This window comes from Eutrigla gurnardus (genome assembly GCF_963514095.1).
Source record: "Eutrigla gurnardus genome assembly, chromosome: 8".
NCBI lineage: Eukaryota > Metazoa > Chordata > Actinopteri > Perciformes > Triglidae > Eutrigla > Eutrigla gurnardus.
The window spans coordinates 3,989,059-4,004,675 of record NC_139922.1 but is presented as its reverse complement, the minus strand read 5'-3'; the positions used below and the strand labels follow the sequence as shown (position 1 = coordinate 4,004,675).

General features: G+C 42.7%; 1 protein-coding gene and 1 long non-coding RNA gene across 3 annotated transcripts; both read left to right on the top strand.

Moving 5' to 3' along the window:
- The first annotated feature begins 4,840 nt into the window (after positions 1-4,840).
- efhd2 (EF-hand domain family, member D2) lies at positions 4,841-15,036 on the top strand. Of its 2 annotated transcripts, none has more exons than XM_084015429.1 (5): positions 4,841-4,931; positions 5,005-5,321; positions 10,967-11,114; positions 11,202-11,336; positions 13,868-15,036. In XM_084015429.1, exons 2-5 carry the CDS (start codon positions 5,035-5,037, stop codon positions 13,997-13,999), a joined length of 702 nt encoding a protein of 233 aa, XP_083871555.1. In that variant the 5' UTR covers positions 4,841-4,931; positions 5,005-5,034; the 3' UTR covers positions 14,000-15,036. The 2 variants fall into 2 exon arrangements, with proteins under 2 accessions (XP_083871555.1, XP_083871556.1); XM_084015430.1 differs by having other exon boundaries at positions 4,872-4,931; positions 5,013-5,321.
- LOC311017224 lies at positions 11,346-13,152 on the top strand. Its single transcript, XR_014597607.1, has 2 exons — positions 11,346-11,467; positions 11,563-13,152. It is a non-coding gene; the product is annotated as an uncharacterized lncRNA (long non-coding RNA).
- Positions 15,037-15,617: the final 581 nt, after the last annotated feature.

Sequence of the window (15,617 nt, the reverse complement as noted above, 5' to 3'; positions counted from 1 at the left end):
ATTACCTCCTGGCCCCTCCAGTCTCCGTTTGTTCGGTCCTGGTTCTCAGCTCCAGCGGGGGCTATCTCGGTCTCCACAGACGCTCGCGTTCTGCCCTTTGAGCATCCCTCGGGCAATTCTTGCTCTGTATATTCAGGCTCGTACAGGTACGGTTGGGTTTGGGTGGAAAAAAACTCCTCATCAGAGTCTTCAAAAGTTTCAGTATATTCTCCAAAAGTGTCCATTTCTGTGAGATTGAAGAAACTAGCACTGCAGGCTACTCTGCGTCTGTAGCAATGACAGCAGGTAAACAAACTATTATAGAACCGGTAACTTATAAGTGCTAGGTGATATCAGTCCGCCGCTGCCATAGCCTACTAGGAAGTATGACACGCTGCTGCTGCTGCTGCTGCTGCTGCTGAGACATAAATCCTTAAAAATGCAAGGTTGGTTTTATTTCAAACATTCTATCAACACAGATATGTACATCGATAGTCTGCCGTTACAATTGATTTGCCTCGGGTGCACTGTGGAGTCTGTATGAGTGTTTTTAATGCCATGCTAGCTAGAACGATTGACTTGCGCTAGCCATAGCACAAGCGAACTCGGCAACTAGAAGAACCTAATGAAATTTCTTGAAAACGTCTCCAGACATCTCGAACACACCGGCTGACTTGGAAAATAGGTCTTATGTTCAAAATTCGGAACTATCCCTTTAAACTCTTAGTCACGGTTGTTTCTACAACAGTTCTATAGTTCTATAACAGTATTCCCAATGTTTGCCCCTTCTCTTTGTGAACAGAAGAAACATCCAAAACGTAAATACAGTAGTATAAATCATTGAAAGTCTCTGACCTACCTTATCATCGACGAATGGCTTCCTACTGTCAGATTCAAAGAAACCAGGTCCTGTGTCAATGTTAAATTGACTTGCATTTATATTGCTCCTACTGGTCTTGCAACCACTCACTACATGTCAGTATTCATCACACATTCATACAGTGATGGTAGAGGCATGTGCAACCTGCCGATTAGGATTGATACACAGCCTTCAAGAGCAAACAAGTGAACTGGAGGAGTCGGGGATCAAACTTCTGAAAAGGACAACCTGCTCTACCTCACAGCCGCCCCCCAGTTTCTCAGTGTTTCACAATGTTTCCAAGTATTTGTTTGATTCTCAATTATAGCCAATTAATGATTCATTTGATGTGGTTTTGATTAAATTAATTGGGTTATGGGTGGGTGTCTTGGACATTTTAGGTGGACACCTCAACATCATATCTTCAGGAGGCTTTGTTTTGCATTTCCAGGTATCAGGTAAGACATTTTGTTCATCTAGGTGGATTTTGTTAAGGGCTCTTTAGAGCCATTTTGCCAGATCCATGTGCAAGACTTACATTACACATTTTCACCACTTTTGACATTTGTGGCATTCAAAAATGGCTGACTTCCTGTTGGGTTTAGAGCATGGCCCCAAGAGACTGTTTTTGAATTGCATGTGTGATACATGGACCTACCAAATGTTGTAGGTGAAATGTACTGCGAGAGCTGCTATGTTGGAATATTGTCGAGGGCAATAATACATTACATAACATTTCATTTAGCTGATGCTTTTATCGAAAGTGACTTCCAGCAAGGGCATTCAACCGTGAGGATACAAACCCAGAACAGCAAGTACATTAGCTTCAAATAAGCCAAACTATTACATAAACCAAGGGCGTAGAATTGGGTAGGAACGCTAGGGACATGTCTCTACCAATATTCAGCCGCTACTGTGTAGTCACTATCAATACAACCGCTGTCTGTAGTGTTTAGTCAATGATTATGGCACACAAAGGGTTATGTCGGTCTCTGCTAGAAGTCCCACCTCTAACCTAAATACCGCTCTCTGATCGGCTGCCGGTTTCTCGCTAACTTACATGTGATTGGCTGTCCCCACGGTCACTCCTTCTGCTTGTTAAAACTACCTGCAACCTGCTAGTTGGACCGGACGAGAGGCAGTAGCCTACATGTTATCTGCAGGTTGTCAACATGTTCGGCATTTGTTCTTCCTGGGTCACGTCAGCTAGATGGATTTTAATATCAGTGGTGTCATTTACATTTGTGTTTGTGTCTGTTTGCGTGTGTACATGTGTGCGTGTGTGTGTGCTGTACAGGATTTGAAGGATGTCAAAGAAAAGAAAAGTGAATATAAGAGACTTCTTTAGGAGTCAAAGTGTAAGTTACTTCAATGGTGTATAGGTAGAGGCTCAACAATACAGATATTGAATAAAAGAGAATATTTAATGCCAAAGAGATACACTTTTTTAACGTTATTTTTAATTCTTATTTCCGTGTATTTGTGTAGAAGAGAGCAACGGTTTAAAAACAAGAAAATAAAATGTGTGGTGGAAATACAATAAAACCTCAGATTCTAGATGATCATGTGGTTTTGTAATTATAAAATATAATTAATTAATATTAAGTAATCTAACCTATAACATCTTCATGACGTGAAATTATGATTGCTTGCTAATGCAAAAAAACGTCAACTTTCAGGAGTGCTGCCTTGGAGCACTTTTGTGTCCCCACCAATCTCAAAATCAAACCTACTCCCTTGACATAAACCATCTTCTTAGCCAAGGTGCAGTTGGTAGAGATGCGTTTTTAGCCTGCGGCGGTAGATGTGTGGACTTTCTGCTGTCCGGATTCAATGGGGAGCTTGTTCCACCACTTGGGAGCCAGGACAGCATACAGTCGTGATTTCATCGGGAGTCACACCCAGGTTTCTTGCAGTCTGTGTGGGGGCCACAGAGTAGTTTTGAGGTAGGATATGAGCAGGGAGAGTGCTGAGCCTGAGGCACACCTGGATCCTCAAGGGTGGAAGTAAGGATCTGGTGGTTCACCGTGTTAAACGCTGCTAAAAGGTCCAGAGGGATGAGGAGAGAGAGGCTGCTCTAGCGGTGTCAACCCGCTTTGACAACCAGGACTTCTCATCCGAGTGTCAGGCCTTGCTGAGAGCCGTTCCACCACCAGACCCTGAAGAGCCCCTTTCACGGAGGAGGAGGTACGGTGCCAGCTGAGCCGATGCAAGCCTCGCAAAGCTCCAGGGCCTGATGGCATCCCAGCCAGGGTGCTTAAGACCTGTGCCATGGAACTCTGTCACTCACTCACTTTTCTGCCAATCCTATAGGACTGCCACAATACCCACTCTATGGAAAACCGCTACCATAATTCCAGAACAAAAAAACCAAGGCCCACAGAACCAAATCACTACTGCCCCATAGCCCTAACATCCATTATAATGAAATGCCTGGAGAAACTACTGCTGAACATCATTCTTCCACTTGTCACCCCACACCTGGACCCCCTCCAATTTGCCTACAAGGCAAAGAGGGGCACAGAGGATGCTGTGGCCTGTCTGCTACACCTCCTCCTCCATCACCTGGACTCCCCAGGCAACTTCGCCAGGATCCTCTTCGTGGACTCCAGCTCCGCCTTCGACTCCCTTCAGAAACACCTGCTGATCCAGAAGCTACACCATCTCAGCATCCCCCCCCACCTGATGCACCTCACCCACAACTTCCTCACCGACAGACTGCAAGCAGTAAGGGTGGGCTTAACCACATCCCCTGTACAGGAAAGGGCTCACCACAGGGAGGTGTGTTGATAAAGATAGGAAGAGAGTTGTTCAAAGTTAGCACGCTCTCGTGGTTTGGAGAGCAATGGAAGGAGAGTCAGGTCTGTAGTTGCTTACTTGGTGAGCGTGGAGGAGGGTGTGGTGCAGCGTCAGGCTGCAGGAGAGACAGAGGTGTGTGGAGGTGGCTCATGGGAGCAGCGTCACGTCCCCCCTCAGGCAATGGCGCCACCAGGGGGTGGCCTGGGGTGGCCGTGGCCACCCCTATAAATTTGCTGGCCACCCCACTGGCCACCCCACTGGCCAGTCACAGATATTGATATTGGTACTGATGATATTCTTCTATCGCCAGTTAAGCCCCTTTCACATTGAATGCACAAGCGCAAAGGACTCCATGCGCTCCCTAAACTCTGTCATCACATCACTGCTTCTGTGACCTCCAATTATCCACACACACATACACACGCACGCGCGCGCGCACGCACGCAGACGAAAGTGCCTGCTTTTTCTGTTTTGATTACAATAAATGTGCACCTTTAAATTAAGCAGTACATTTGTCTTTTTAAGGTAAAGAATAATTAGCCTATTTTAAAAAACAATGAATCACCTACAGTATCACACATAGCACAATGAAACAGAATTGTTGTGGGACTCAAAATGTTAACTGTACTATTATTAGTCTATGCACATTAGATCATTATTAATATTAAGTGTAACACAATACAAGTATATCAGTAGGCATTTCCTCAAGTCTTTCTCATAGTTTTCTTCTAGCCTATATACTCCAGTATAATACAATATTATTAGTAATCGTACTAATATAATACAATTCCTGAAATTATGGCTTTTTAGTTGTGGTGTGCCACCCCAAAATTTTAAGTGGCCCCAACTGGCCACCCCTATGAAAAATTTCTGCAGGCGCCACTGCCCTCAGGTAAACCTGTGCATTAAGGCGCATCTGGCTGCAGGTGATATATTTTACATGTAATGTTTCACAGAGGTAGGAAGCCAGCTTGGAGTGTTCAAAGCTCCCTTCAGAGTTCAATATGCTATTAGTAATAGTATATATATTCAGTTCTACTTTCAGACTCATCATTGCAAAGAACTGAAAAGATAAATGAATCGTTTGCAGGTATGAGGAAATAGCAGCCTCTTTTTAGTCATGGACGAGAGATCAGCGTCCCAACTTCCTGACGTGTTGTGATTTATCGTGACTGTCTCTTTAAAAGGCGTGGCGACAGCGTGACAGGAGACACGCTCAGGCGGACAACGTAGCTAATAAGCCGATATACATCCGGAAGTGGAGGCATTTTTCTGAACTTGGAGCTCAGCCCAGGTAATGCAAACAAAAATGTCAGATAAGCGAGTGTAATTGTGATTTATTAGCTGTCTTCTCTAACATTTTCTAGTTCGTCAGATATCAGCCACCCAGGTTGAAGATGGCTACAGACGAGCTCTCGTCCAAGCTCAACCGGCGGCTCCAGATCGAAGAAGGAGCTGAGGATCCAGTTGCCGTGGACGACCTGGGACACGAGAACGGGTCGGAGGAGAAACCGAGTACGGCCAACGCGGACTGTGAGCTGGGCGCCAAGCTGCTGCGGAGAGGAGAGCTGAACGAGGGGCAGGGGGAGCACTGCCAGCCCAGCATGAGGGTCTTCAACCCCTACACCGAGTTCAAGGAGTTCTCCCGGAGCCAGATCAAAGACATGGAGAAGATGTTCAAAACGTGAGTGTGACACAGTTCTGGGTCAATGCTGGTCTCGTTAAATCAGGCCCACTGGCTGCCCTCTTTTATTTCACATAACAAGGAAGTGACTTTAATGTTTCTCATTATAGGAAGTTGACTCGGTACGTTGCTCATGTAGGTCACACGATGGCTTGAGTCGAATAAGTACAGTATACAACTATAACGAATAATAATGACAGCACTGTGGGGTCTTGTGATATGATAGGAGCTCTACCTTTTAAAAGGGCTAATGAACGAACGTGATACATGAATAAGTAGCAGACTGGTCCATGTGCTGGATTTCTGTGCAGGGTGGGGACACGATCCAGTCAGTGATAAGGAAATGAGTCAACAGGCTTTCACTGACTATAAGGAATTTAATATAATGTGTTCTCGGACAGCTTAAATGTGTGTGTGCTAAATTCCTTTACACTGATTAATGAAACACTTTGTCAATGATGATGAGTGAGCCTCTTTCTCGAGTCTAAAATGAATAACACGCTGACATTATGTCAGTTTAACCTTCGGATCAGACTTGTTAGAAGAATAAAGAAATGCATTGTTTGTATAGTGAACTCTCTGCTACTCTTGACGTTGCCTTGCAACACTGAAGTATCACAATGTTGGTCAGCAACAAGCTGTTAATGCTGGGTTTACTAATCCAGCATGTCCGTGTCACAACGATGGACTTATTAATAATCAGAACCACGAAGAAGAACCTAATATAAAAGATTATCATGCATAATGAAAGTGTTAATATTCAACTACGTGAAATATAATCCTATAACTAGAATAGAATAATAGACTGTATAAACAAATAAGTAATACTATAATAATAATATAAAACTATAAATAAGTGCAGAAATTGTGACGTACATATCTTGAGTATAGAATTATTGTCTTTTTGTCTGATGATGAAACAAACTATTATGAATATGTGATTCATATAAACAGTTAGTAGATCATTTTGCTGCCAAAGGAGAGAGGAGAATAAAAGTAGTTAATGCCTGATAAGCATTTATATTCAGGGCAGCAGATAAAAGGACCAGTCTAATTCTGACTCCATTAGCAGAGGTTGCTCCTGTTTTTAGCACATCTTGTGTGCATCAGTGTTTACTTTAGTAGAGCTCAGCTTCCCTGTTTTAACCTCCGTTCATGTTGAAACAGTGTAAAAACAGTCTAGAGACTGTTAAGCCTCTGGGTTTATGTAACTCAACCTTTTGAAAATCACAGCATTGTTTATTTTATCTTAAATTACTGTATTACTCTAATAAAATCCATACATTTACACATTGTTATCAAATTGCGTCTGCGTCCAAAGCTAGAATTAGGTCCTGGGTTCACTTGTTGTTAATGTCGGCTGCTTCCAGTTAAGTAATGTCAAGTTCAGGAGAGTCTCATTCCGCCGCATGCCGACCTCAATTACAAGTAAACTCTCTGCTCAATGAACACATGTTCCCTCCGCTGCATCCCATTGGTCAAAAGTTCTCTGCTCTGATTGAACTTTGTAACCAGGAAGTGGTTAGATAAACAAGCTTGTTATAATCCGCCATTCAATATAGAGAAGAAGATACTGGTCAGGGAACACCTTCCCAACATGGAGTATGAATATGAGGAAGACGCACTGGGGGAAGTTGAAAATACATTTTATGGCGACTGTCGAGTCGTATCAGTACGAGCCTGGACCTCACACAAGCCCGAGGTGTACCGTTCAGCCGATTGTTGACCTCCTACTTTGTGTGATGGGAATTTTTCATTTTGTAGTTTATTATAGGTTAATTAGAGGGTTGAATAGTTCTGACTTCTAATATTCCAGTGTCATGAGGTGACCTGTGCTCTGCACTTATGTCATGTCATGTGTTAGAATGGATCTTGTGACACCAGGACAGCTGGCAAGTCAATATGGATCTATGGACACTGATGAGTGGTTCAAACACCACATTCTGGACAAAGTTCACCATGGACAGTGGAACAATGCTTCTTTGATGACACGTCACAAACAACTGTATAAAAAGCCCCTTTTAAGACTGAAGAATTGGTCAGACTCTTAAGGAGTCTGCCCCTATCTGGCCAGGTAGTTTGCTCTGAAGCTGTATGTCGGTGATGCGGTCCGCTTGGACACCCTGTTTGCGAGGGCTTTGACTTATTAGACTTTGTCTGTTTACAGTCTGTCTGTAGCGACTGCTAGCCTGTTTTTGACCCTTTATTTAATAAATTACTCAAAGCTCTGTTAGGAGTTGTATTCTTATTTCTCCCAGGAAATCATGAACCGATTTCCACCACACTTTGGTTCTGCCCTCAATCACAACAGAGCCAAGAGAGCCGTTAAGCCAAAAAGTAGTTCCTTACAAGAACTACATTTCTAACTGCAATTTGAGCTAGAAGGGGGATTTTAACGACAAAGTTCTGTGAGCACCTGTTAAATGGTCTAATCTGAAGCCTCCCTTACTTTCACTTGCAGGGGAAAGTAGCTGTGATGTTGTATTAGTATCATTTGTACAACTGAACGGAATGCATATGTTTTGTGAGGCTTCCAGTGTGTTACTCTGCCAGAAGGTCACAAAGGTTTCCTTTTAGTGGAGCGTTTATCGGCTGTTCAAACGTCATTTAAAATGAAGAGGATGTTGCTGCCATGATGGTGCTGATTGCAGTCAGAGTGAGTGAATGTGGTGCTAGTGTTGCAGCATTTATTATCACCTCTTCTTACTTGCACTAAATGTCACAAACCTCACCTCTAAGTATGTGACACCTAGCTGAATATGTGAAGGTGAGAATGAAGTTTTATATCTTGGAACTAAAAGTCTTCATTCTGCTGTTGATTTTGGCATTGACTTGTTTTTCTATCTGAAGAGCTTTAGTAAACAGGAAACTGTGGATCTGGGGTGTGTTCCAGAAAGCAGGTTTTCCTGAAACTCCGTTCCAGAAAGAGAGTGAACTAAACTTTTAGGTCAGTTACCATAGTAACTGACTCTGTGAACCTAACCTGCTCGTTGGCAGGTTTTCTTCAACAAAAACTGAATTTCTGCTACATATCTCCGCCTTTTCCGGACTCTGTCGTTTCCTCGCCAACCTAATCGATATGGAAATAAAAGTGATTCTAGCAGTTTTACGTCGGGAGAGGATTTTGATTACTTCGTAGAAAATTACCGTTTTTCCTACCGATCACATATCTAAACAATATTCTCCGACATTTTCAACATTTCATATCGCGGACATAATCCACGACCAGATTCTTTGCAGAGCTCTTTAGATTTTTTGCGAACGAGAGTTTTCTGAAATGTTTAAGGACATTTCTATGTTGAAATAGCTGCTTATATTTACTGTTTAATATGGGTGAAATATGATTAAAACATTATGCCTTTAGTCTACGTATTTGTGCAATATTCTTATGCTTAATTTTCAGCTGCAGCCAGTTTCTTTTTGTGCCTGTAGGATTACACCTATATGAAGATGACTTTCTACAGTGGACTACTTTGTGAACTATGGGAGTTGAACCCCTGTCGCCCTGCACCGTAGACAGCGTTGCATTACGGCACAGTGTCGCTCTGCGAAGCTGAACATAAACCGTTACGCGATACGCATTAAGTCGGGCCGTAATTGTCTGTCACGCTAACTATCTCTACTTTGATGCAGTTACGTTGCTCCGCTTTCTAAGGATGAGCTCTTTTTCTACATAAACACTCGGTAATATCTAATAACTCTCTCCCGGTTGCCATGGTGAATCATAGTATTGGAGCTCCATTGATGATGGCTTTGTAGAGTTGGCAGGCACGCGCGTAACTTACATACTCAGAGTTGATTGAACTTATTCAGAACTGCTGTTCTGGATCCGAAAACTCAGAGTTCCGAGTTGGTTGAACCCGCTCTCTGGAAAACCCCCCTGATTGACTGTCGTTTTGTTTTTGCATGTTCATGACTTCTGCCTGTTTCTGTGATATGATCTGCCAAGATTCTTCAAGTTCCTGTCATGTCCAGGCCCGTCCGGGGGGTTTACATGCACTACTTCCACACACTCTCTGTACAGCCACCTTCAAATGGTTCACACCCAATCAGGTTCAGCATTTATCACCATTGTTCTCTATGGAATTGTGGAGTGTGGTGAGGAAGGAAGTGTATCCTTCATCAGACTAATCAATCCACAGATAATTGGACTGTCTTTAGGGGCTGAACACACAAAGATGCTTCGCTAGAAACCAATGTTTTCCTGTCATACCGTGTGCCTGGTGTCGCTCCTCTCACGGTTTCCTCGATTTGTTTTGCAGTTTTTAGATCCGTTTTTAGATCCACTCGCCAATGTCATACTTGGCCCAGGCAAGAGGCGGGCTTAGCTACTGAAACACCTTCCTTTCTGTTTTGATGGTGGTAGATGTGGTAGAATGGAAAATGAAAGGTTGATATTAATGGTTTTTAATTGGGATGAACTATATATTTTTTAAGTATTTTTATGGTCTTTTTCCCCCTCCTCTATATCCAACAGCAGAGTAACGTCAAAAGCTCCACGTGAAGGGGAGGGGAGGGGATAATAACATGTTTCTGGTCTGTGGAGACCTTACAGCATCTATTGGTTTTTCAATCAGGTTTATTGCCAAGTAGGTTTTAACTTGCAAGGTATGTTTAAATATATTCTTCATATTTTAGAAATACTTTTCCAAGTCCAACTGAAATCACTATTTGACACCCCCTGTTTGTTATTATTGAAAAGAAGATACAAGTTTAACCTCAGATTAAATACAGATAATTATAAATACTATTAAAGAAGCCAATGTATATGCATATATTATAGTGTTTTTAATATTTAGTTCCAAATTGACCTTATAATTCAAAGTATTTTAAAGCTGGGGTATGTAATGTTGGAAAGCTAGCAAGTAAAGCCCCCCGCCCGAACACAGATGGGACACTTCCTTCATGGGAAAACAGGCCCTGTGTCTCAGAAGACTCTTTGGGAAACAAATATATCTGAAAATAGACGTGGAACCATGCCAGCCAGTGAGACCGACTCGGAAAAGATTTAAATGTCACTCAACCCCGAGGTTGGAGAGAGCTAAATCTAAAGAACTCACGCTCAGGTGGAAGTTCATCTAGTTTATGGCAGGATGGAGAAATAATCGATCATGTAATCAAGTCGGTCATTACACAATGCTTTCTCCATTGCCATGAACACACACACACACGCTGTAGTTTATTGTTACTCAATCTCTTTTCAGAAACAGTGTCCCTATTAGTTTGGATAATCCAGAGAACACTTTAATTTAATTGATAGCTGTGTTCACTGACACCAATGGAAACAGTGGTGCTGATACTTAATATTGATTTTCTCTCACATTCACTGAGCATATACGAGTCCTGCTGGGCCGAGCACAAAAACCAACGCATCAAACGCCTAATTTGTTTGTTTTTTGTTTGCTCCCCTTAATTTTTCTAGGGTTTTGTTTTCATATCCTTTTCTTTCCCTGGATTGTTTGGTTGCATGTCATATCAATAAATCTTCTGGTTTACATTCTGGTTTCTAAAACCCCACTCTAGCTCACTCTCACTTGACTGAGTGTCTCAGAGTGGGCAGAGAACAGAGGAACCAAAAGCAGCGGATGCCTCTCTTGAAAGTGGCACAGCATGCATCAACAAGGTTTCTACTGGATTCTGTCCAGGTTCGACGCCGGGAAAGACAATTACATTGACCTGATGGAGCTGAAGCTGATGATGGAGAAGCTCGGCGCTCCGCAGACGCACCTCGGCTTGAAGAACATGATCAAGGAGGTGGATGAGGACCTGGACAACAAGCTCAGCTTCAGAGAGGTGATATGAGGAAACAAGCTTTGAATGCGACGAAGGATGTCCTATTCCTTCCACCTACATCCATGTCTCTTTGTTCTTCCTCCTCAGTTCCTACTCATCTTCAGGAAAGCGGCAGCAGGAGAGCTGGCAGAGGACAGCGGCCTCTGTGTCCTCGCTCGTCTCTCTGAGATCGACGTCTCCACAGAGGGGGTCAAAGGAGCCAAGACCTTCTTTGAAGCCAAAGTAAGTACAAGTGGCATCTTGCACAACCACGATGTTTCATTACAGTCAATCCATTAACGGTGTCCGACCATGTTTGAAAGGAGGGGAAATAACGGAGGTTGCTTAATCGACATTCATGGCTGATTCTTAAGGTGTGTTCACCAAACTCATACTTCTGCTGGACTTCTCTTTATTTGATCAATAAATGGCTGAAATAAGCACTATTGCTGCTTTGTACATGTTGAAGTCCCAGATATGCCGGGAAACCAAACCTGCCTGGGTTCATGACATCATCCAGAGGTGCTGGATTCACTAAATCTAGCAAGATCCACGTCGGCTGGTTTACCACAGCTGGAGGAACCAGAATAATGTATTTAGCTGTGCTGTAATTGCAATAAACACACAAGATTTTGGGTTGTCAAATGATTAAACATTTTTAGATTAGATTAATCAAAGGGTAGCTGTTGATTAATAACTGTCAATCACAAGTATTTACCATTTGTACCATTTTCTCTGTATATTGACAGAAGTAAATGCACCAGAATTGTGTGTTGTGTGTTGAATGTTTTCAGGATACAAACGGAGTTTGCAGTAAGGATATCAATAATGAACTGTTTAACTTGCAATCAGTTTACCATCCCTTCACTTTCATTATCAGCTGGCTGACAACAAGACAGGAACTCAGCTTGTGTCTAGTAATTTATTCAAATAACTGATGACTTCTCTCTCTCTCTCTCTCTCTCTCTCTCTCTCTCTCTCTCTCTCTCTCTCTCTCTCTCTCTCTCTCTCTAATTTTATATCTATATTGCCAAAATATTCACTCCCCCATCCAAATAATATAAATCAGGTGTTCCAATCACTTCCATGGCCACAGGTGTATAAAAGCAGCACCTAGGCATGCAGACTGTTTCTACAAACATGTGTGAAAGAATGGGTCTCTCTCAGGAGCTCAGTGAATTCCAGCGTGGTACTGTGATAGGATGCCACCTGTGCAACAAGTCCAGTCGTGAAATGTCCTCACTCCTAAATATTCCAGTCAACTGTCAGTGGGATTAGAACAAAGTGGAAGTGATTGGGAACGACAGCAACTCAGCCAAGAAGTGGTAGACCATGTAAAATGATGGAGCGGGGTCAGCGGATGCTGAGGCACTTTCTGCAGAGTCAATCACTACAGACCTCCAAACTTCATGTGGCCTTCAGATTAGCTCAAGAACAGTGTAGAGAGCTTCATGGATGGGTTTCCATGGCGATCAGCTGCATCCAATCCATACATCAGCAAGTGCAATGCAAAGCGTTGGATGCAGTGGTGTAAAGCACGCCGCCACTGGACTCTAGAGCAGTGGAGACGTTCTCTGGAGTGACCAATCACGCTTCTCCATCTGGCAATCTGATGGATGAGTCTGGGTTTGGCGGTTGCCAGGACAACGGTACTTGTCTGACTGCATTGTGCCACGTGTAAAGTTTGGTGGAGGGGGATTATGGTGTGGGGGTGTTCTTCAGGAGCTGGGTTTGGCCCCTTAGTTCCAGTGAAAGGAACTCTGAATGCTTCAGCATACCAAGAGATGTTGGACAATTCCATGCTTCTACAATACATGGATTAAAGCAGAAAATCTAGTTATTTAAAAGGATGGATGGCCCTTCTTTAGTCTTCAGAGAAAGCGCTTCATGCTGCAAGCCAACATTCCCCTCACGGTCATACAGTGATGTCGGAAGCTGCCATTAAATGTGTCACCTTATCAGGTTCTAAACTAACACACACACACACACACACACACACACACACACACACACACACACACACACACACACACACACACACACACACACACACACACACTGATGACACATCAACACACTTCAGTAACAATGTGGGGTTCAGTACTGTGACCAAGGGCACCTCGACATCTGGACTGGAGGAGCCAGGGATCAGATCACTGTTTTTCTGACAAGTGGAGGCCCTGATCTAGCTCTGAGCTACAGTCACCACAAACACTTATGTTGTGGATTTTGATGATCACATCTCTTGTTTTTTTAATAAATGTTAACTTTTGGTTAACAATGCTCAATAAACCGTTACATTTATAGAGTCGTGTGGACTGTTCTGGCTTTATGTAACTGGTGCTGAAAAAGATACATCAGTGTTTCCTCGCTCTTAGGCCCTCCAAAAGCCTCCTCTCCTCTCTCCTCATGGTGCATTCAAAGGACTGGAAGATCTTAACAAAAGCAGCCTATTAGAAGTCGCTTCAGTCCTCCCTCACTACCAAGTACACAAACATTCACACTAAATGGAAAGTAAAAAGCAAAATCTGATTTAAATATATAACGAATAACTTTGAATTCAAAGTCATTAATATAGACTTGTGCATGTGTGGAATCACTGAATCACTGTCTGAAATTGACAATCATTCACACACTCACACCTACAGGCTTAATATCTTCACACGTGTTTTTTTAAACACAGTTTCAAAAAAGCTACTTGAAGGGCTTCAGGTTTGCTACTGGGCGGTGATCCACTGCATCAGCTGACAGCTCTGTGTTTTCCTGCTGGACAGGTCAATGCCCTCAACGAGTCCAACCGCTTCGAGGCAGAGATCCGCCAGGAGCAGGAGGCCAAGAAGAAGCAGGCCGAGGAGCAGAAACAAAGACGCAGTGCTTTCAAAGACCTGAAGTCCACCTTCCAGTGAGCGGACCTCGCTGTCCTCTCAGGACCTGGCAACCGCTCAACGATCATTTCCTGTCACTCTGCTGCACTAATGCTGTCAATGTGTCTGTTTGAATGTTCCATGTATGTTGGACAGTGGTAGTCCCACACATGCTGGTCACTAGTCTATGACACCATGGACTGGGTACATGATCAAATAACCCATGATGCTTAGGATTGTCTGTTGATTGACACACATTGCCAGCAGATCACTCTGCGCTGAGCTGAACGAAACGACAATTCTTTCAATACGCATCATCCACCACTTTTTACCCAAATGTCAACCATGTGCCCCCCCCCCCACACACACACACACACACACAGCAGTAGTGTGACATCCCATCTCATTGTCTGATGAACTGCTGCAGTGTGTTGGCGTCTTGTATACCTTCTTCCTATCAGTCTGAACACCGGTACCTGTTGTTGTCTTAAACCTGTCAACTGAAGCTGAAATGACCCAGTCCGTGGTGTTAATGTAGACTAGTGATGAACGCTCCCGCTCCACTGTCTTGTTCCACTCTGTATGTTGACTTGTTTGACTTGACTCATTCCAGAATGAATTCCATTCCAACTAAATCCAGAGACACTTTGCTAGCCAGTGTTACTGTTGAACAAATGGCGGAGCTCTACATTTTTACTGTCGGCTCTGTATTTTTATACGACGGGGTTGGGTTGGGTATTGAGTAGATGTTGGTGTCTGGTTTAGGATGGTTGTGGTTTTGTGGTTGTGCTCTGAAGCACATGCAGATTTTAAAAAAATTCACTTTTCCTTTTCTAGTTCCAGCCGTTCTTTCTGTCCTCTCCACTCCACTAACGTTTGATTCACCTCCTTCAGTGCTTAGATCAGGACTCAGTCACTGTGCTTTTCATCTGGACTTCACATCAACCACACGAGCCATGAGACGGTTTGAAACTGTCAGTCAGACCAATCGAAAGAAAAGTATTGTTTTATTTTGTTTGTTTCACACATGTATCACGTCAAATAAATAAAACCTGGTTTGATACAAATTGTTCACTTTATTCAGCATTTTTCAAATGTTTTTGTTTTTATTGATCATACCACAAACATACAAAAGCTTGTAGAGGAAAAAAACACAAGCAATACCATACAAACAACAGAAAAAAGGGAGATTCATACCAAGTAAACATGGTAAGATCATGCAAGACCATTAAAATACAAAAGGGAAAGGGGCAAGAACTTGAAATAAAGGAGTACATTTCAAAACAGTTATACAAACAGATATATCGCCATAAATCTTTCTAGCTATTTTGCTATAATGTATTTTTTCAAGTGATATAAACAATTATTTGAAATATTTTATTAAACAAACTAATGTAGGGCTTACTGTTTCTCCATTAGCTACAGTGAATATATTTACCCATGAGAATGATTATGTTAATAATATCAGTAGATGGATTCAGATCCATCCATTTAAAAACATAATATGAGAAATTTCAAAGGATGGAATGTCATTGACCTTAAGGGATATCCAATATCCAGTCAACACAGGGCATGACAAAAAACATGTGTTTCAGGTTTCTTCTGCCAAATTACAAAAGAGACCTGGCTCCATCATTACGTATTACACCATACATTATGG